Source organism: Calidris pugnax, unplaced genomic scaffold (assembly GCF_001431845.1).
Source record: "Calidris pugnax isolate Ruff unplaced genomic scaffold, ASM143184v1 scaffold947, whole genome shotgun sequence".
Lineage (NCBI taxonomy): Eukaryota > Metazoa > Chordata > Aves > Charadriiformes > Scolopacidae > Calidris > Calidris pugnax.
In genome coordinates, this window is record NW_015091581.1 from 33 (window position 1) to 21090 (window position 21058).

Consider the following 21058-nt stretch of genomic DNA (forward strand, 5'->3'; position numbering starts at 1 on the left):
TGGTGTCCATCAGGTCTGGGTAGGAGAGAGGGTCCATTCCAGATCTCATGTCCCCCAGCTGGCCACCCCACCAAGAACATCCCCTTGGGGTTTACCCACACCCAGGGGATGCAGGGATGGAGAGGACGGGCAAGGTGGGGAAGGGTTGATCACACAGAACCCGGGAGAGGACACCAAGCCAGGAGGAGATCATCACGACTAACCCAATTTTGCTTCTCGATTCCCTGCAAAGGAAAAACAGAAGCAATGAGTAATCAGAGTGAACATCTTCTTATCGCACGCCTGCAACCACAGGAATGGGCAGATCCCAAACTCCTCCTTTTTGGGATGTGGGAAAGCACCCCAAAACCCTGTGAATGGCTCCCTCCAGCCAGCTCAATTCCCATGGCTGGTGGCCAGCAGGTCTGGACGTGGGAGAGGGTCCATCCCTGCTCTGGTGTCCCCAGGATGCCCACATCCCCAGGCACATCCCCTCGAGGTTTGTGTAGACCCAGAGGATGCAGGGATGGAGGGGACGGGCAAGAGGGGAAGGGACCAAGCCCAGAGCACCCAGGAGAAGACACGGAGCCAGGAGCAGCTCACGGAGACTCACTCAGTGCTGCATCTCGTTGCTCTGGAAAGGAAAAACAGGAGCAATGAGTGATGAGAGGGGACAGCTTCTCACCCCATGGCTGCTCCTATTGGAGTGGGCAGAGCTCGGGCAGATCCCAGCTTCCTTCTGTCTGGAGATTGGGAACTGACCCCCAAAGTCTGTGAACGGCTCCCTTCAGCCTGGTCAAGTGCCGCGGTAGGTCCCCAGGGACTCTGGACATGGGAGGGGGTGTACCCCTGTTCTGGTGTCCCCGAGCTGCCCACCCACCACTGGCACATGCCCTCAGGTTTTACCCAGACCCAAGGGATGCAGCGATGGAGAAAATGGGCAAGGAGGGAGAGGATCGAGCAGAGGGGGCCCAGGAGAAAACCTCAAGCCAAGAGGATTTCATGGAGACTCACCCAAAAGTGCAGCTTGTTGCCCTGGAAAGCAAAAGGAATACTTGGTCAGAGAGAACAGCTCCTCATCCAAAAAGTGCTCAAGATGGAGTAAGCAGAGCTGGGGAAACCCCCAAACTTCTCCTTTTTTGGGGAGTGGGAAAACACTCCATGTGTCCCAGGGATGGCTCCCTCCAGCCTGGTTACACCCTACGGCTGGTCCCCAGGGACCCTGGGCATGGGAGAGGGTCCATCCCTTCTCTGGTATCCCCAGGTTGCCCACCCGCTCAGGCACGGACCCTCAGGGTTTCCCCAGGCCCCAGGGGATGCAGGGACAACGGGGACAGGCAAGGGGGAAAGGGACCGAGCGTAGAGCCCCCTTTACAGAACCCCGGTAGAGAGCCAGAAGGAGCTCACGGACACTCACCCAGTGCTGCATCTCGTTGCTCTGGAAAGGAAAAACAGAAGCAATGAGTGATCAGAGAGAACATCTTCCTATCGCACGCCTGCAACCACAGGCGTGGGCAGCTCCCAAACTCCTCCTTTTTGGGATGTGGGAAAGGAGCCCCAAACCCTGTGAATGGCTCCCTCCAGCCAGCTCAATTCCCATGGCTGGTGGCCAGCAGGTCTGGACGTGGGAGAGGGTCCATCCCTGCTCTGGTGTCCCCAGGCTGCCCACATCCCCAGGCACATCCCATCGAGGTTTGTGTAGACCCAGAGGATGCAGGGATGGAGGGGACGGGCAAGAGGGGAAGGGACCAAGCCCAGAGCACCCAGGAGAAGACACGGAGCCAGGAGCAGCTCACAGAGACTCACTCAGTGCTGCATCTCGTTGCTCTGGAAAGGAAAAACAGGAGCAATGAGTGATGACAGGGGACAGCTTCTCTCCCCATCGCTGCTCCTATTGGAGTGGGCAGAGCTCGGGCAGATCCCAACATCCTTCTGTCTGGGGATTGGGAAGCGACCCCCAAAGCCTGTGAATGGCTCCCTCCAGCCTGGTCAAGTGCCGCAGCTGGTCCCCAGGGACTCTGGACATTGGATAGGGTGCACCCCTGCTTTGGTGTCCCCGAGCTGCCCACCCACCACAGGCACATGCCCTCAGGGTTTACCAGTCCCAGGGGATGCAGTGATGGAGAAAATGGGCAAGGAGAGAGAGGGTCGAGCAGAGGGGGCCCAGGAGAGGACATCAAGCCACGAGGAGCTCATGTAGACTCACCCAAGAGTGCACTTTGTTCCTCTGGAAAGTAAAAGGAATATTTGATCAGAGAGAACAGATTCTCATCCCAAACGTGCTCAAGATGGAGTAAGCAGAGCTGGGGAAACCTCAAACTTCTCCTTTTTGGGGAGTGGGAAAACATTCCCTGGGTCCCAGGGATGGCTCCCTCCAGCCTGGTCATGCCCTTCGGATTGTCCCCAGGTACTCTTGGCGAGGGAGAGGGCCCAGCCCTTCCCTGGTGGCCCTGAGCTTCCCACCCCGCAAGCACATCCCTGCAGATGTTTCCCCTGGCCCCAGGGGACTTAGGGATGGAGGGGACGGGCAAGCGGGGAAGCGTCCAAGCACAGACCACCCAGAAGAGGACAGGAGACAGGAAGAGCTCACGGAGACTCACCCAGTTCTGCACCTCGTTTCCCTGAAAAGGAAAAAACAAAATCAATGAGTAATGAGAGGGGACAGCTTCTCACCCCTTGGCTGAGTCCAAACTCCTTCTTTTTTGGGAATTGGAGAAGTCCCCTTTTTCCAAAAGGGTGTTCTCTGCCCTCCTATCCCCACCCCAGCCCAGCCAGGCTCTCAGAAATTACACCTGACTTAAGCAGAGATTTAAGGCTCAGCCTGATTTAAGATCACTCAATACCACTCCCCATTTATTCTCAGGAGCCAGAACATCTCCCGTGCCCAGTTCCCAGCACCAGTGCTCTCCAGTCCCCTTCTGGGCTCCATCAACCCACATCAGCAACCAGAGAAACATCAAGAGCCACCCAAAGCCACGTCCCTCCCTGGGGGCTCCACCAGCTTTGCTGTTGTCAGGGGCCAGAAGGACTCACCCAGCACTCGGGACAGCACCACTGGAAAGCAAAGGCAGAAGAAGAGGAGGTCAGGAGAGCAGCTGCTTCATCACTTGGACCATCTCCCCAGGGTCTCTTGGACCTTCCCACCACCAGATGTTCTGCCCATGCTCCCTCTCCTCCCACCCACACCCTGTGTCCTTGTCCCCAGCCTTCCTTTGAATAAAGGCAAAACATTGTGGTGATGCAAACTCACCTTTCCTTCGAAAGAGGTAAGCACTGAGGGCAGCGGACACCACTGAAAGCACGAGGAGCACACCCAGAGCTGCCATCCAGGGACGGGCATTGTGGAAAAAGGGAGCTGAGAAACAAAAAAATATCCAGAAAAGGCTTCAATTTACAGTCCCCTTTGTGAGGAGAAGAAAAGAAAACCAAAACAACTCCAAAGTTCCAGCTCCTAAAGCTTTGTTGTGGGAGCCCTGGACTCAAGGGGACATCCTCCGTCCCATCCCATGAACATCCCAAACCCCCCCTGAAGCACACCAGGATCACATTATCTCCTGTACTAAAACGCCCCTGCAGGTGCAGCCCCTTCCCCTCCCCTCCCCTGCCCTCCCCTTCCCCCCCGCATATTTCTCCAGCCCCCTGAGGGCAAAAACCCCCAAGCAGCCTGGCCAACCCCAGCCCTGCTCCCATCCTGCACCTGAGATGTGCAGGGACGACGCCTGCTCCTGCTCCAGGCGGCTGTTCCTCACCATGCACGACACCTTCCCATCTCCCTTCCCGCTCACAATGATGACATCTTGGATCTCAAAGAGGCCCCTCTCATCCGGGGAACGTCTCAGGGAGACTGAGGGGAGATGCTGTCCACTGCCATCCTTCCACAGCATCTCCGGTGTTGGGTACCAGCCGGCCGATCGACACACCACCCGGATGCCTCCGTCCTCGTAAGCCTCCAGAGAGAGGAGAGGGACAGAGCCCATGGCTGGGGGAAGAGCCCGGGGTTGTCCTGAGTTAGGGATGGACCCAGCTCAAAGGTCAAGACCCAAACCCCATGCCAGACACATCAGAGGGTGCCCAGGGGGCTGTGGGGCCAGCCACATGCTCCTCACACCTCCCAACCCACCCCAAAATCTGCAAGAACCAGAGAGCACTGAGGCCAAATGGCCCCAGATCTCCCATAAAACAGCCTGGCAGAGCAGCACCGAGCGACCAAGCTTTGGCGACTCAAGGCAGCATCTCTGCACCAACACAGCATCACAAGGACACCACAGAGACCCAAATCCACCATGTCCATGCCACTCTACCCCCAAAAACATGTGTGTGCTCCCTCCTGGGCAGGCACAGATAGGAAGAGACCCCCTCCCACCCAACCTGTCTCAACGGCTCATGGCTCATGGCACCAAATAAATGGATGTGAGGATGGGACAGAGCTCTGGAAGGGACACACCAATCCAGGGACACCTGCACCATATGCAGGAAAGACCACAGTGGACACAAACCTGCCACCTTCAGCTGCACCACAGCTTCTCCATAAGAGGCAGCATCTTGCACAGTGCAGACGTACTGGCCATCATCAGAGGGTCTCAACCCAGAGATTCGCAAGTCCAGGCTCCCACGGGAGAGACCATCTCTGGCCAACTCTGTCCTTCCAATGTATTCCTCCATCTGCTCATCATACTGGTCTGCTCCGTGTTGGTAGGGGTGCACCGTTTCAGAGACCAGGTACCGGATCCACCTGATCTCCAACCTCTGAGCGTCCACCTCTGGGGACAAGTGACACGGCAGCACGACGTCCTGCCCCATGGTGGCAAGGAGAGGTCGGCCTGGTCCCACCACTCTGAACTCCGCTGGGTGATGGAGAAGGACACAGGGAGACAGAGATTACACCCATGTTAATTTAGGGGCATGGCAAGAGGCCAGCTTGGTATGAACAATGCCTGATGAATCCCGCAGGCGTTGCTTTGCCCTCCCTGCGGCCCAAAGACACTGGGGAAACTGGAGAGGGAGCAGGAGGACTCGAAGGAGAAGGATGTTTCCTGGCAGTGGGAACTGCTCCAGAAAATCATGCCCCCCCCCACACCTTAAAATGACCCCCTCCCCACTCAAAGCAGCCCTGGCAGAAGGGACAAAGGCTTTGGGGGAGCACCATGGGGTGTGAGGGAAGATGTCCCAGGGCAAAGGGTCTGTGACATTACAAGACCAAGGAAAAGTGAAAGCAATGTGAGGCCTAGCCCTGGGCTCAGTTCCTCCTGCCCCACAGCACCTCCCCTGCCCCACATCTGCCACCCAGAGCACGCTCAGCCCCCCCAGCCCTGCAGGATCCCTACCTGATCCCAGCCGGAGGAGGTGGAAAGTCAGGAAATGACTGAGGAGGCCCCATGGGCTCGTGGGGAACCCCATCTGTGGCCAGAGCTGGAGAAGAGGGTGGGAAGGGAGGCAGAGGGAGGGCAAGGGGGGGGTTACAGCCGCCACAGAGGGGATGGGGAAGAAGGTCTGCACCTGCCCCCAACACCGCTCCAGAAATTCCACCAAACCACCTGCACCCTGACGTTGGAAGGAGCCCTTGGTCAAGGGACGGACGGGATCCATGCAGGGCTCCCAGTGCAGACCCTGGTCTGCCCCACTTCCCTCCCCAGGATTTATTCTAAATCCCTTCCAAAGACTTTAAAATAATTAAATATTCTAAATTCCCCTGCAGAAAGAAATTTCTCTCACCCAATGTGTAGTCTCCAACCTGTGCCAGTTTCCAGGGTCCAGAATTCCAGGAAGTGATTTAAGCCTCCACCTCCCTCATTGTGAGCTCAGGTTCCTCATCCAGAACTGAGCCACATCAACAAGGCCAGGGTCATTTAATAACCTGCCAGTGGCAAAGCACCGATGCGAAACAATCCCCCTCCCCGTTCCTGGATGGGCGTGGGTGGGGGTGGCTTTTCCCAGGGCTGTGCCTCTCCGGCAGCCTGTGCTGGAGCAGGGACTTTGGCAAGGTTTTGCACCCATAAATAAGCGGGGCTTTTTCACCCAAAAGGGCTGATTTTCCTGTGTAAGGCCATTGTTGCAAAGGAAGGAGAGAAGTCCAAACCAGACCATGATGAATCATCCACCTGCGCCGGTTCTGCTCCATCCATCTCTTGGGGGTTTTTATTGGTGTTTCAGGACATTTCTATTTGGGAGAAAAACTCGGCAGCTCATGGGTCCCAGGAACCAAAACAAGGAGAAAAACAATGGAAAATGAAGGACAATAAGGATTTTTGGGGAGGAATCATGCAGAGCTGAGAGCCTCATTGTGATTTTTGGACATGTCAGAGGAGTAGTGTCCCTGCAGCTCCACAACAGCCGGGAGCTTGTGGGGAGCCAGGGACGAGGGGACTAGATGGGGTTGGGGAGGCTTCAAATGTTGAGACACCCCAGCTGTGCCCTGTCACCTTGGGGACCTCCCATCCCTGGGGAGGCCATGTTCCCTGCTGTCCCCAATATCTCACCTTATGCATGGGGAGCCCATGCCCAAAATAAGGGGTGCAGGACGGGTAGGGTGGGGCTGTTTCCATAGCAAGGGCTGGGTACCGGGGCAGTCCTACCCAGCTCCAGGGGGATCCCTGGGGTCATATCCAGACGTGGGAAGGGGGACCATGGTGAGCCTCCAGTGGTGTAAGGGACCCATATCCAGCCCTAGGGGTGGTGGAATAAGCAGAAGGGGAGGTAAAAAGGGCCTGTAACCTCCCAGGTCGGTACAGCGTGGGGGGTCCCAGAGCCAGCTCCAAGCATCCTCCCCCTCATTACCTGCACGCCAGCATCACCTGGAGCGGATCCGGTCATCAGAACATGCTCCGGTCATGGGAACTGGCCCTGGGAGTCAGGGATGCCCCGTCTGGGCTTTGTTCTCCATTCCCACAGCCCCAGCACCTTCCTGCGCGTCCCCCTGCCCCTTTCCACATCCCTCCTGGCTCAGCCACCCCCAGTCCCCAGCCAGGGCCACCCCTGGTCCCCACAGCACTGGCTGTCAATAACACAAGATATCACTGTAAAATAGCCCCAGGCTGGGAATTCCTTCCACTCTCAGGCGTTTCTTCTTCTGCTGCACCTAAATCTGCTCCGAGACAAAGATGCTGTCGCACACAGAGCCAAAAATCCCCCAAATAAACAAAAAGGCACAGCTTCCTTCATCCAGTGCCCAAGTGGGAAGGGAATTGGGTAGAGAAAAAGCAGTTTCCTTCAGAAAAGGGTCACGGGGTGCAGGAGGATGCTCATGGTGAGTACATGCTGGGCAGAGCCCAGGGATCCAAGAGGTCCCAAGGTGTTGACAGAGGTTTCGTGGAGTGTCTAAGAGGGGTTCCCGGGCATCGAAGGTGTTGCAAGGGGATCCAAGGTGATACAAGTCTTCAAGGTGTTCCAAGCTGGGTTCCGAGTAGTACCAAGGGGATCCAAGAGGTTCCAAGGGGTTCCAAGGAGTTTCAAGGGAATCCAAGAAGATGCAAGAGATCCAAGGAGTCCAAGGGATCCAAGGGGATCGAAGAGGGTCAAAGGGGATCCAGGAGGTTCCAAGGGGACCCAAGGGGATCCAGGAGGGTCCTAGAGGTCCCTTGCCCCACAGCATTGCTTAATCCCAGCCAGTGGCTCCCTCACTCCCCCTTCAGTTGTCCACCCAGGGGGAGAGACGAGGGAGAAAAGGAGGGGAAAACACCTCATGGGTTGGAATAAACACAACAGTTTAATACAACAGTTACGGTAGAGGAAAATAATATTATTAATTGTAAAATAAAATGCACAAAATAAAGGGATACAAGAGCAGTTGCCCTCAGCACCTGAGGACTGATTGCAAATCCCATCCCAAGCAGTGAAGGAGGGTCCCAGCCCCCCAGCAGCCCCTGTTTCTATCCCCAGCAGGATATCTGTGGGGTGGAATATCCCTTTGGCCACCTCATCTTGGCCGTGCTCTTTCTCAGCTGCAGGGGGAAGCTGGAAAAGCCCTGGATTGATGTGAACCTTTCTCAGCCACATATGAAAATATGTGTGATCAACAGCATTCCCACACAAAATCCAAAATGCACCCCATACTGGAAAGAAAATCAACTCCATCAAAGCTGAAATGAGGACACCACCCTGCTCAGAGCCTCCCAGCACCAGGGTTACCCCACGGCAGCCCCTGTCCCCTGCCCCTCATTCCCCCTCTGCTCCCCGAGCTGGGACAGTGCAGAGAGTGACATCTTCTGCAGGAGCCAGGAGACAAGAGTGGGGAGTCTCTGGAGAAGGACAGGGTCGGTGGGATGCTGTCATGAGGATGGAAGTGGGGCTGAGGGTCTAGAGGGTGCTGCCCCTGAGGCACAGCTGGGTTTCCTCTGTCTCGAGCAAAAACCAGGGGCACAGGGTCTCCCCGTGGAACGAGCTTGGTGGGAAAGTGAAGATCTCGACCCCAGTGTCCGCGTTGAGGAAAGTCACCAGCCCCTGTCTGCAGTCCAGACAGACCCAGATCCTCCTGGGGACTGGGGACAGGGACAGGGGGGTGGGAGGAGAGGTGAGAGCCTCAAACTGCCCTTCCCAGTGCCACACCGCCCAGACCCCATCTCCAGGGCTTGGTAACACTCTCCCCTTCCTCTCCACAGACTCCTTGGCCACCCCAACACCCCACCATGAATCACCTCCCACCACCTCCTCCACCTCCACCTCCCAGCAGTGCCTCCCCTCCTGGAACCTCTCCCGGCCCAGCACACAGCGCAGATCCTTAAATCTTTCAGGAGTGTTGGGCAGGTTCTGCCATGTGGTTCCACACTTCACACTTCTCAAATCCTCTGACAGGACAAGTTCAGAATGAGCCGTGTTTGGATCCAGGGTCACCATGTCTGCAGGGAACAGGAGGAGCTGGAGCATCAGTGCTCAGTCCTGGGCAAGTTTCATTCCCCCAGGGCCAGGGCCTGCACCCCAGGGCAGGAGACTGGGCATCTCCTTCCTCCTCTCCATCCCCACCATGGCCATGGCTGAGCTCAGTCCAGTGAGAAGAGGCAGATGGCACCTCTGGGTCACCACAGTTTAACTCAGAATGGGGTGAAATGGCAAGAAAAGGAGGTGAGATACAACCCAGTACCATGGGGGCTCTGAGTCACCAACATGACAAGGCATGGCCAGTCCCTTCACTGGACAGCCCAGTTACACGTCGCACAGAGGGAAAGGAAGAGGATTCACCCATAAAAAACATAAAATAACAATAATAAAAAATACACATTATCTGGATTCTGAGGTAGCAGAAATTTTCTCGGAGCTACAAGGAGAGACAAGAGCAGGTCACATCCCATGGCTGGTCCCCAGCGGCTCTGGGAAGGGCAAAGGGGCCATCCCTGGTCTGGTGATCCCAAGCTGCCCAACTCCCCAGGCACATCCCCTTGGGTTTTCCCCAGACCCAGGGGATGCAGGGATGGAAGGGACAGGCAAAAGGGGAAGGGTTGAGCACAGAGAGACTGTAAGAAGACACCAAGCCAGAAGGAGCTCACGGAGACTCACCCAGGGCTGCAGCTCGTTTCCCTGGAAAATTAAAAAACAGAAGCAATGAGCGTTCAGAGAGAACAGGGGATGCAGGGATGGAGAAAAAGGGCAAGGAGGGAAAGGGTCAAGCACACTCTCCAAGAGCAGACATCAAGCCTGGAGGAGCTCACGGAGACTCACCCAACAGTGCACCTTGTTCCTCTGGAAAACAAAAGGAATATTTGATCAGAGAGGACAGCTTCTCATCCCAAAAGTACTCAAGGTTGAGTAAGGAGAGCTGGGAAACCCCCAAACTTCTCCTTTTTTGGGGAGAGGGAAAACATTCCCTGGGTCCCAGAGATGGCTCCCTCCAGCCTGGTCACATCCCACGCCTGGTCGCCAGGAGCTCTGGGCATGGGAGAGGGTCCACCCCTGCTCTCTTGTCCCTGAGCTGCTCACCGGCCACAGGCACCTCCCCTTGGGGTTTCTGTAGAGCCAGGGGATGCAGGGATAGAGGGGACGAGCAAGAGGGGAAGGGACCAAGCACAAAGCACCCCGTAGAGGACATGAAGTCAGAAGGAGCTAACGGAGACTCACCCAGTGCTGCATCTCGTTCCTCTGGAAAGGGAAAAAACAGGAGCAATGAGTGATGAGAGGGGACAGCTTCTCACCCCATGGCGCAAGCAGGCAGAGCTTAGGCTGAGCCCAAGCTCCTTATTTTTGGAGAGCCGGAAAAGTTTCATCTCCTAGGCTCCCAGGGAGGGTTGGGGGGGTTCCTATCCCCACCCCAGCCCACTCAGGCATTCCGCAGTTACACCTGACTTAAGCAGAGATTTAAGGCTCAGCCTGATTTATGCTCAGTCAGTAATTGCCTCCGCTTCTTCCCATGAGCCAGGACACCTCCTGTGTCCAATTCCCAACCCCAGGGTTCTCCACTCCCCTTCTGGGCTCCGTCAACCCACATCAATGACCAGAGAAACATCAAGAACTATGCAAAGCCACATACTTCCCAGGGGGCTCCTTTTTCAGGAGGCTGGGGGTGGGGGAAGCGGGCAGGCAGAAGGACTCACCCAGCGCTCTGGACTGCACCACTGGAAAGCAAAGACAGAGGAGGGGGAGGTCAGGAGAGTGGCTGCTTCATCACTGGGACCATCTCACCAGAGTCTCTTGGACCTTCCCACCAGTCAGATGCTTTGGCCACGCTCCCTCTCCTCCCACCCACACCCTGTATTCTTCTCCCCATCCTTCCTTTTTAAGGAAAGCAAAACCTGTTCTGACACAACTCTGATCGCATTCTGCGTACATCCATGGACCTCACTCCAACCTGAGCCACTCCACTCCATCCCCCCCACTACAAACTCACCTTGCCTTCGGTAGACATAAGCCATGACACCAAAACACATCACTAAAAGCAGGAAGAGTACCATGAGAGCTGCCATCCGGGGATGGACAATGTGGAAAAATGGAACTGGGAAACAAAAAACATTGAGAAAAGGCCTCATTTTACACTCCCCTGTGTGAGGAGAAGAAAAAACCCAAAGCAACCCCAAACATCCAGCTCATATAGCTTCGTGCAGGGAGCCTTGGGCTCAATGGGACATCAACCTCCCCATCCCATGGACACCACAAAGCTTCCCTAAAGCACATCACGCTCAGGTTGTCTCCTGCACTGAAACTCACCTGCAGGTACTCCAGAGAGAGAAGAGGGACAGAGCCCAAGGCTGGGGGAAGAGCCCGGGTTGCCCTGAGTTAGGGATGGACTCAGCTCAAAGGCCAAGACCCAACCCCATGCCAGACACATCCCAGGGTGCCCAGGGGGCAGGCCACGTGCTCCTTTCACCTCCCAACCCACCCCAACGTCTGCAGGAACCAGAGAGCACTGAGGCCAAATGATCCCAGATCTCCCATAAACAGCCTGGCAGAGCAGCACCGAGCGGCCAAGCTTTGGCACCTCAAGGCAGCATCTCTGCACCAACACAGCATCACAAGGACACCACAGAGACCCAAAGCTACTGCATCCATGCTGCTTGCCCCCAAAACCCCCTCCAGCAGCATGAGCATGCTCCCTCCTCAGCAGGCACAGATGGGAAGAGACCCCCTCACACCTGACCACTCTCAAAGGCTCATTGCCTTCAGAACCAAATGGATGGATGTGAGGATGGGACAGAGCTATGAGAGGGACACACACCAACCCAGGGACACCTGCACCATCCCCACGAAACAACACAGCAGCCACAAACCTGCCACCTTCAGCTGCACCACAGCTTCTCCATAAGAGGCAGCATCTCGCACGGTGCAGACGTACTGGCCATCATCAGAGGGTCTCAACTCAGAGATTCGCAAGTCCAGGCTCCCACTGGACAGACCATCTCTGGATAACTCTGTCCTTCCAGCGTATTCCTCCATCTGCTCACCATACATGTCCTCTCCGTTTCAGTAGAGGTGCACTGTTTCGGAGAGCTGGTGCCGGATCCACCTGATCTCCAACCTCCGAGCGTCCATGCCTGGGGACAAGTGACACGGCAGCACAACGTCCTGCCCCACGGTGGCAAGGAGAGGTCGACCTGGTCCCACCACTCTGAACTCCACTTGGTGAAGAAGAAGGACACAGAGAGACAAACATTACGACCAACTTAATTTATGGGCGTCGCATGGCAAGGGGCCATTTTGGCGTGAGCGGTGCCCACTCCTTCCCGTGGGTGTTGCTTTGTCCTCCCCGTGGCCCAAAGACCCTGGAGAAACTGGAGAAGGAGCAGGAGGACTCGAAGAAGAAAGAGGTTTCCTGGTGGTGGGAACCTGCTCCAGAAAATCATGACTTCCCACCCCAGCCAGCCCTGGCAGAAGGCTTTGGGGGAACACCTTGGGGCAGGACTGAACGTGTCCCAGGGCAATGGATCTGTGCCATCACCAGCCCAAGGGAAAATGAAAGCAATGCACAGCTGAGTCCTGAGGTCAGTTCCTCCTGCCCCACGGCACCTCCCCTGCCCCACATCGGCCACCCAGAGCTCGCTCAGCACCCCCAGCCCTGTAGGATCCCTACCTGATCCCAGCCGGAGGAGGTGGAGAGTCAGGAAATGACTGAGGAGGGCCCACAGGACTGCAGGGAACCCCATCTGTGGCCAGAGCTGGAGAAGACGGTGGGAAGGGAGACAGAGGGAGGGCCATGGAGGGGATGGGGAAGAAGGGCTGCACCTGCCCCCAGTGCCGCTCCAGAAATCCCACCAAACCACCTGCACCCTGATGTCGGAAGGAACCCTTGGTCAAGGGCAAGACTGGGACCATGTGCTGCTCCCGGTGCAGCCCCTGCTCTGCCCCACTGCCCTCCCCAGGATTTACTCAAAATCCTTTCCTAAGACTTTCAATTAATTAAATATTCTAAATCCCCTTTGGAAAGGAAATTCCCTCACCTGAGGTCTAGGAGCTGCACCCCACATCTCCAATCTTTGCCAAGTTCCAGGATGTGGTTTAATGCTCTACGTCCCTCGTTGTGAGCTCAGGTTCCTCATCCAGAACTGAGACACATCAGCAAGGCCAGAGTCATAAAATAAACTGCCAGTGGCAAAGCAGAGAAGCGAAACCATCACCCTCCCCATTCCTGGATGGGAGTGGGTGGAGGTGGCTTTTTCCAGGGCTGAGCCTCTCCCAGCAACTTTGCACCTTTGGTTTTGCACCCATAAATAGTCAGGGTTTTTTTCCCAGAAAGGGCTGATTTTCCTTTGTACATCCATTGTTGCAAAGGAAGGAGCAAAGTTCCAACCAGGCCATGATAAATCATTCACCTGCACTGGTTTTTATTGGTGTTTCAGGACATTTGTCTATTCAGGATCAAAACTCAACAGCCCATAGGTCCCAGGAACCAAAAAAAAAAAAAAAAAAAAAAAAAAGGAAAGGAAAAAAGAAAAAAGAAAGGAAAAAAAAAAGAGAAGAAAGGAAAATGAAGGATCTTAGGGGTTTTTTGGGGGGATGTTGTGTAGGATGGAGAGCTTTGTTGTGATTTTTGGACATGGGAGAGGAGCCCAGCAGTGTCTCTGCAGCCCCACAACAGCCAGGACCTTGTGGGGAGCCAGGGACAAGGGGACAAGATGGGTTTGGGGGGGCTTTGAATGTCAGGACACCCCAGTTGTGCCCTGTCACCTTGGGGACAAAACATCCCTGGGGAGGATGTGTTCGCTGCTGTCCCCAACGTCCTATCTTCTGCATGGTGAGCCCATGCCCAAAATAAGAGGTACAGGAGGGTTTGGGGGGCCTGTACCTACAGAAAGAGGTGGGTACTGAGTGGGGGTGTCATACCCAGCTCCAGGGGGGGTCTCTGGAGTTACACCCAGATGTGGGGAGGGGGACCAGGGTGAGCCCCTGTCCCAGTTTGAGGTAAAACAGAACCAACTTTCCATTTAGTAATTCCACTTCTCAGCTTGGCCTCAGCCGGGGAAGGGGGGGACAGAATGGGGGGACCCCAAACTGACCCAGGGGGTGCTCCATCCCATCTGCCCCACACTCACTATAAAAGCCAAGGGATCAAAGAGTCAGCTCTTTCTCCAGTGGCCGGCGTCCAAGGAGGACCCTGTCTGTTCATCTGCCTTTCATCCCAGTCCGTGCCTTCCTGACCCCAGAGCTGGAATCCAGACCCCACCCATCACTGAGTTCAGTCTGGGACATCCCCAATTCCATGCCAGTGATGTCATCCTGGGAGCTTGATATGGTTTTGTATAGATTGTATTTATTTCATTATTTTCCTTTCTCTCTTATTTTTAATATTCCATTAAAGTAGTTTAATTCCTGCTCAACTCATGAATCTCTTTCTCTTGCCTCCTCCTCCCCTGGGAGTGAGCGGTGGAGGGAGAGCATCTGTCACCAGTATGGGCCAGTTCAGCCTAAACTGAAATTTACCCCAAATCCCTTCTTCTGGGTTTCTGGTAGGAATAGAACTGAGGAAGTAAAAAGACCGGCATTTGGGGGTGACAATGATGTGATTAGAGCTTGGTTTAGATTTTTGGACACGGCGGAGGAGCCCAGCAGTGTCCCTGCAGCCCCACAACAGCCGGGAGCTTGTGGGGAGCCAGGGACGAGGGGACAAGAAGGGTTTGGGGGGCTTTGAATGTCGAGACACCCCAGCTGTGCCCTGTCCCTCTGCCCTGCCAACTTGGGGGCTTCAGATTCCTGGGGAGGACGTGTCCCCTGCTGTCCCCAAAGTCCCATCCACATTCATACCCAAAAGAAGGGGTACGGGGGGGACAATGGGCTGTACCCATAGCAGCGGTGGTTATGGAGTTTCTGGGGTGGGGGGAATACCCAGGTCTGGGGGTCCTGGGGATTGTACCCACACCTGGGGATGTGGACAAGGAATGAGCTTCTCTCAAACCCAAAGGGGGTCCAGGAACCCGTATCCAACCCCAGGGGGGTCCAGGAGGAGCAGGAGGGGCTGAAGATGAGCAAGGAGCACCCAACTATTCTCAACAAGGTCAGAGGAGCAGGGAGGTCCTGTTCCCTGCCCTGAGTATCCCCAACATCCCATTCCCAGCAGATCCCACCCCCTGGTGCTCCGCCCCAGTTCAGCTCCCAGCTCCAGACCAGCAGCAGCAGCAATTCACCATTGTAATAAATCCATCTAAAATAGCCCCAGGATGGGAAATTCCTTCCACCTCCGTAAGTTTCCTCTTCCGCTGCACCTGAAGGCACTCCAGAACAAAGATGCTTCCATGCACAGACCCCACAATCTCCCAAAGAAGCAAAAACAATGCAGCCACCTTCACCCAGCACCCAACTGGGAAGGGAATTGGGTAGAGACAAAGCAGTTTTCTTCAGAAAAGGGTCATGTGGTGCAGGAGGATGCTCATGGCGAGTACATGCTGGGCAGAGCCCAGGGGATCCAAGGGGTTTCAAGAGGTTCCAGGGGGCTCTAGGGGTGTACAAGAGGGGTTTCTGGGGTGTTGAAGGAGTTGCAAGGGAATAAGAGGGGATCTAAGGGGCTCAAGGAGTTCCAAGGGATGTTCGGAGTGGTACCGAGGGGATCCAAGAGGTTCTAGGGGATCTGAGGGGATTCAGGGGGTTCTGAGGGGCACCCAAGGGGTTCAAGGGAGATTCAAGGTGTTCCAAGAGGATCAAAGGGGATCCAAGAGTTTCCTGGCTGCCCGGTGTGGCTTAGCCCCAGCCAGAAGCTCCCTCCCTCCCTCCCTATTCCCCAGTGGGGTGGGGAGAAGAGGGATAAAAGCTGGGGAAAACACCTCGTGGGTTGGAATAAAGACAGTTTAAGACAACGGTTACGGCAGAGGAAAATATCTTTCTTAATTGTAACAAAATATACAAAATAAAGGGATACAAGAGCATTTGCCCTCAGCACCTGAGGACTGATTCCCCAGCCCATCCCCAGCACAGCGGGAGGGTCCCAGGCCCCCGGCAGCCTCTGTCTCTGTCCCGAGCAGGATGTCTGTGGGGTGGAATATCCCTTTGGATGCCTCATCCTGGCCGTGCTCCCTCTCAGCTGCGAGGGAAAGCTGGAAAAGTTCTGGACTGAAGTGAACATTTCTCAGCCACGTATAAATATATTTGTGACCAATGGCATTCTCACACTAAATCCAAACATCAGCAGTTACTAGAAAGAAAAATAACTCCATCCAAGCTGAAATGAGGACACCCCCGGCTGCTCAGAGACCCCACAGCAGCCCATGTGCCTGCCCCTCACTCCCCATCTTCTCCTACGGCTGGGGCAAAGAGAGGCACATCTCCTGCAGGATCCAGGAGAGAAGAGCGAGGAGTCTCTGGAGAAGGGCCGGGGTTGCTGGAGGCTACTGAGACGGTGGAAGGGGAGGAGAACATGTAGGAGGTGCTGTCGCTGAGGCACAGCTGGGTTTTCCTTGTCTCCACTCAAAACCAGGGGTGCAGGGTCTCCCTGTGGAACGAGGCTGGTGGGAAAGTGAAGATCTCGATCCCAGTGTCGGTATTGAGGAAAAGTCACCAGCCCCCAAGCCCACTCCAGTAAGACCCAAATCTTCCTGGGGAGCACGGACTGGGACAGGGGGATGGGAGTAGAGGTGGGAGCCATGAACTGGCCTTTCCTGTGCCTAACAGCACAGATCTCTCCTCAGGCTTTGGGTTCAGAGACCCCTTCCGCTCCAGAAACTCTGTGGCCAACCCAACAGCCCACCGCGAATCACCTCCCACCTCCCCCTCCACCTTCCAGCAGTGCCTCCCATTCCAGCACCCCTCCCAGCCCAGCAATCAGTAATTAGAACTAAATTTCTTGTGGTAAGGCAGGTTCTTCTGTATCCTTTCCCTTCTTGCATGTTTCATAGACTTCATCCGAGGTTCAGGATCAGACATGTTTGGACCCAGGTTCCCCATGCCTGCAGGGGACAGGAGAAGCCAGAGCATCAGGGACAGAGCTCAGTCATAGAATCATGGTTTGGCTTGGAAGGGACCTTAAAGACCATCCAGTGCCACACCCTGCCATGGGCACAAACACCTCCCAGCAGACCAGGTTACTCCAGCCCCCTCCAACCTGGCCTTGAACCCTTCCAGGGATGGGGCAGCCACAGCTTCTCTGGCAAACCTGGGCCAGAGTCTCATGCCCTCACAGCAAAGACTTTCTTCTCATCTAAATCTCTCCTCTTTTAGTTTAAAACTCTCTTCACTGGCCAGCCCAGGTACACCTCCCAAACAGGGAAAAGGAGGAGAACTCCCCATAAAAAAACATCAAATAACATTAAATACCCTCTTCCCTCAATTCTGAGGATGCAGAAAATTTCTCCGCTCTACGGAAAGAGAAGATCAGGTCACATCCCATGGTTGTTCCCCAGCAAATCTGAGGGGAGGTGGTCCATTCCTGGGCTAGTGTCCCCAGTCTGCCCACCGCCCCAGGCACTACCCCTCAGGGTTTGCCTGGACCCAGGGAATGTATGGAGGGAGAAGATGGGCAAGGGCGGAAAGTGTTGGCCACAGAGCACCCATGATAGAACACCAAGGCAGGGGAAGCTCACAGAGACTTACCCGGTGCTGCAGGTCGTTGCTCTAGAAAGGAGAAACAGAAGCAATGAGTGACAAGAAGGGACAGATTCTCACCCCATGGAAGCTCCTGCAGCGGTGGGCAGAGCTTGGGCAGAGCCCGAACTCATTCTGTTTGGGGAGTGGGAACAGAGCCCCAAACCTGTGAATGGCTCCCTCCAGCCTGGTCAAGTGCCACAACTGGTCCCCAGGGATTCTGGTGAGGGGAGATGGTCCACCCCTGCTCTGCTGTCCCCGAAGTTGCCCACCCCCCCCAGTAATCTCCCCTCGTGGTTTCGCTGGACACAGGGGATCCAGGGGTGGATAGGACAGGCAAGAGGGCAAGGGGTCGAACCCAGAGCACTCAGAAGAAGACACCAAGCCAAGAGGACCTCACGGTGACTCACTCAGTGCTACATCTCGTTGGTTTACAGAGGAAAAAAAACAAAACAATAAGTGATGAGTGGGGACAGCTTCTCATCCACTAGCTGCTCCTGTTGAAGTGGGTAGAGCCTGGGCAGATCCCAAACTCCTTCTCTCTGGGGACTGGGAACAGACCCTCAAAGCCTGTGAATGGCTCCCTTTAACCTGGTCACATCCTATGGCTGGTGTCCATCAGGTCTGGGTAGGAGAGAGGGTCCATTCCAGATCTCATGTCCCCCAGCTGGCCACCCCACCAAGAACATCCCCTTGGGGTTTACCCACACCCAGGGGATGCAGGGATGGAGAGGACGGGCAAGGTGGGGAAGGGTTGATCACACAGAACCCGGGAGAGGACACCAAGCCAGGAGGAGATCATCACGACTAACCCAATTTTGCTTCTCGATTCCCTGCAAAGGAAAAACAGAAGCAATGAGTAATCAGAGTGAACATCTTCTTATCGCACGCCTGCAACCACAGGAATGGGCAGATCCCAAACTCCTCCTTTTTGGGATGTGGGAAAGCACCCCAAAACCCTGTGAATGGCTCCCTCCAGCCAGCTCAATTCCCATGGCTGGTGGCCAGCAGGTCTGGACGTGGGAGAGGGTCCATCCCTGCTCTGGTGTCCCCAGGATGCCCACATCCCCAGGCACATCCCCTCGAGGTTTGTGTAGACCCAGAGGATGCAGGGATGGAGGGGACGGGCAAGAGGGGAAGGGACCAAGCCCAGAGCACCCAGGAGAAGACACGGAGCCAGGAGCAGCTCACGGAGACTCACTCAGTGCTGCATCTCGTTGCTCTGGAAAGGAAAAACAGGAGCAATGAGTGATGAGAGGGGACAGCTTCTCACCCCATGGCTGCTCCTAGACTGGGCAGAGCTTGGGCAGATCCCAAGCTCCTTCTACTTTGGGAATGGGAAAAGATCCCAAACCACAGAAGGAGCTCACAGAGACTCACCCAGTGCTTCTGCTCGTTGCTCTGGAAAGAAAAAGACAAAATCAATATTTGATCAGTGGGGACAGCTTCTCATTACTCAACTGCTCCTGCAGCAGTGGAAAGAGCTCATCCAGAGCTCAAACTCCTGTTTGGGGAGTGGGAACGGAGCCCCAAAGCCTGTGAATGGCTCCCTCCAGCCTGCTCACGTCCCATGGCTGGTGGCCATCAGGTCTGGGCAGGGGAGAGGGTCCAGACCTGCTCACCCACCCAGGCACATCCCCTTAGGGTTTCCCTGGACCCCAGGGGATGCAGGGCTGGAGAGGATGGGTAAGGGGGGAAGGGGCCAAGCAGAGAGCACCAGGGAGAGGACACAGAGCCAGGAGGAGCTCACGGAGACTCACCCAGTGCTTCGGCTCGTTCCGCTGGAAAGGAAAACAGAAGCAATGAGTGATCAGAGAGAACATCTTCTTATCGCACGCCTGCAACCACAGGCGTGGGCAGATCCCAAACTCCTCCTTTTTGGGATGTGGGAGAGCACCCCCAAAGCCTGTGAATGGCTCCCTCCAGCCTGCTCACATCCCATGGCTGGTGGACAGCAGGTCTGGATGTTGGAGAGGGTCCATCCCTGCTCTGGTGTCCCCGGGCTGCCCACATCCCCAGGCACATCCCCTCGAGGTTTCTGTAGACCCAGAGGATGCAGGGATGGAGGGGACGGGCAAGAGGGGAAGGGACCAAGCCCAGAGCACCTGGGAGAAGACCAGAGCCAGGAGGAGCTCATGGATACTCACTCAGTGCTCTGTGCTCAGTAAACAGAGCTGGGGAAACCCCAAACTTCTCCCTTTTTGGGGAGTGGGAAAACACTCCCTGGGTCCCAGGGATGGCTCCCTCCAGCCTGGTCATGTCCCACGCCTGGTCCCCAGGGACTCTGGGCAAGGGAGAGTCTGCTCTGGCCACCCTGCTCTGGTGGCCCAGAGCTGCCCACCCCACTAGCACATCCCCACAGGGTTTTCCGCAGGCCCAGTGGGGGACTCAGGGATAGAGGGGACGGGCAAGGTGGGGAAGTGTCAAGCACGGAGCACCAGGGAGAAGACACCGAGATACGTGGAGCTCATGGAGACTCACCCAATTTTGCCTCTCGTTTCCCTGTAAAGGAGAAACAGCAGCAATGAATGATGAGAGGGGACAGTTTCTCACCCCATGGCTGCTCCTGCAGCAGTGGGCAGAGCTTGGGCAGAGCCCAAATTCCTCTCTTTGGGTAATGGGAACCAACCCCTAAGCCTGTGAATGGCTCCCTTCAGCCTGGTCAAGTCCCACAACTGGTCCCCAGGGATTCTGGTCAGGGGAGAGGGTCCGCCCCTGCTCTTGTGTCCTCAAGCTGCCCACCCCCCTAGTAATCTCCCCTCACAGTTTCGCTGGACCCAGGAGATGCAGGGGTGGAGAGGATGGGCAAGAGGGAAAGGGCTGAACCCAGAGCACCCGGGAGAAGACACCAAGCCAGAAGGAGCTCAGGGACACTCACTCAGTGCTGCATCTCGCTGGTCTAGAGAGGAAAAACAAATGCAATGAGTGATGAGTGGGGACAGCTTCTCATCCACGAGCTGCTCCCGTTGGAGTGGGTAGAGCTCGGGTAGAGCCCAAACTCCTCCTGTCTGGGGACAGACCCCCAAAGCCTGGGCATGGCTAACTCCAGGCTGCTCACATCCCATGGCTGGTGGCCATCAGGTCTGGGCATGAGGGAGGGTCCAGCCCTGCTTTAATGTCCCCAAGCTTCCCACCCACCAAGGGTGGGCCCAAGGCACATCTTCTCGGGGTTTTCCTGCACCCAGGGGATACAGGGATGGAGAGGATGGGCAAGGGGGGAAGGGTTGAGCACAGAGCACCTGGGAGAAGACACCGAGATATGTGGAGCTCATGGAGACTCACCCAATTCTGCTTCTCGATTCCCTGGAAAGGAAAAACAAAAGCAATGAGTGATCAGAGATTACACCTTCTCATCACACACCTGCAACCACAGGAGAGGTCAGATCCCAAACTCCTCCTTTCTGGGATGTGGGAAAACCCTCCCAAACCCTGTAAATGGCTCCCTCCAACCTTCTCACATCCCATGTCTGTTGCCCAGCAGGTCTGGGCAGGAGAGAGGGTCCATCCCTTCTCTGGGGTCTTTGACCTGCTCACCCACCCAGGCACATCCCATCGAGGTTTCCCTGGACCCAGGGGATGCAGGGATGGAGAGGACAGGCAAGGAGGGAATGGGCCGAGACAGAGCACCGGGGAGAGGACACTGAGCCAGGAGGAGATC

General features: G+C 55.8%; 2 protein-coding genes across 2 annotated transcripts; both read right to left on the reverse strand.

Annotated features, from left to right (window-relative positions):
- Positions 1-203: 203 nt before the first annotated feature.
- Positions 204-5788, reverse strand: LOC106899859 (butyrophilin subfamily 1 member A1-like; the record flags this gene model as incomplete). The annotated part of the gene is made up of 9 exons (XM_014961792.1): positions 5692-5788; positions 5304-5388; positions 4476-4823; positions 3729-3958; positions 2580-2600; positions 2186-2206; positions 1397-1417; positions 994-1014; positions 204-224 (listed from the first exon to the last, which is right to left on the reverse strand). Coding segments are annotated over exons 2-9 (756 nt in total), but the record flags the coding sequence as incomplete, so codon positions are not given.
- A 2006-nt stretch (positions 5789-7794) lies between these two features.
- On the reverse strand, positions 7795-12969 carry LOC106899860 (butyrophilin subfamily 1 member A1-like). The gene is made up of 9 exons (XM_014961793.1): positions 12834-12969; positions 12467-12551; positions 11667-12014; positions 10790-10894; positions 10497-10517; positions 10024-10044; positions 9628-9648; positions 9466-9486; positions 7795-8810 (listed from the first exon to the last, which is right to left on the reverse strand). Exons 3-9 carry the CDS (start codon positions 11845-11847, stop codon positions 8272-8274), a joined length of 909 nt encoding a protein of 302 aa, XP_014817279.1. The 5' UTR covers positions 11848-12014; positions 12467-12551; positions 12834-12969; the 3' UTR covers positions 7795-8271.
- Positions 12970-21058: the final 8089 nt, after the last annotated feature.

Coding starts and splice junctions, on each gene's coding strand:
- LOC106899860 (XM_014961793.1), bottom strand. CDS start 11,847: ATGTATGGTGAGCAGATGGAGGAATACGCTGGAAGGACAGAGTTATCC. Junction 10,045..10,496: donor GGTGCAGTCCAGAGCGCTGG/GTGAGTCCTTCT, acceptor TTCCCTTTCCAG/AGGAACGAGATGCAGCACTG. Junction 9,649..10,023: donor GGAACGAGATGCAGCACTGG/GTGAGTCTCCGT, acceptor TTTGTTTTCCAG/AGGAACAAGGTGCACTGTTG.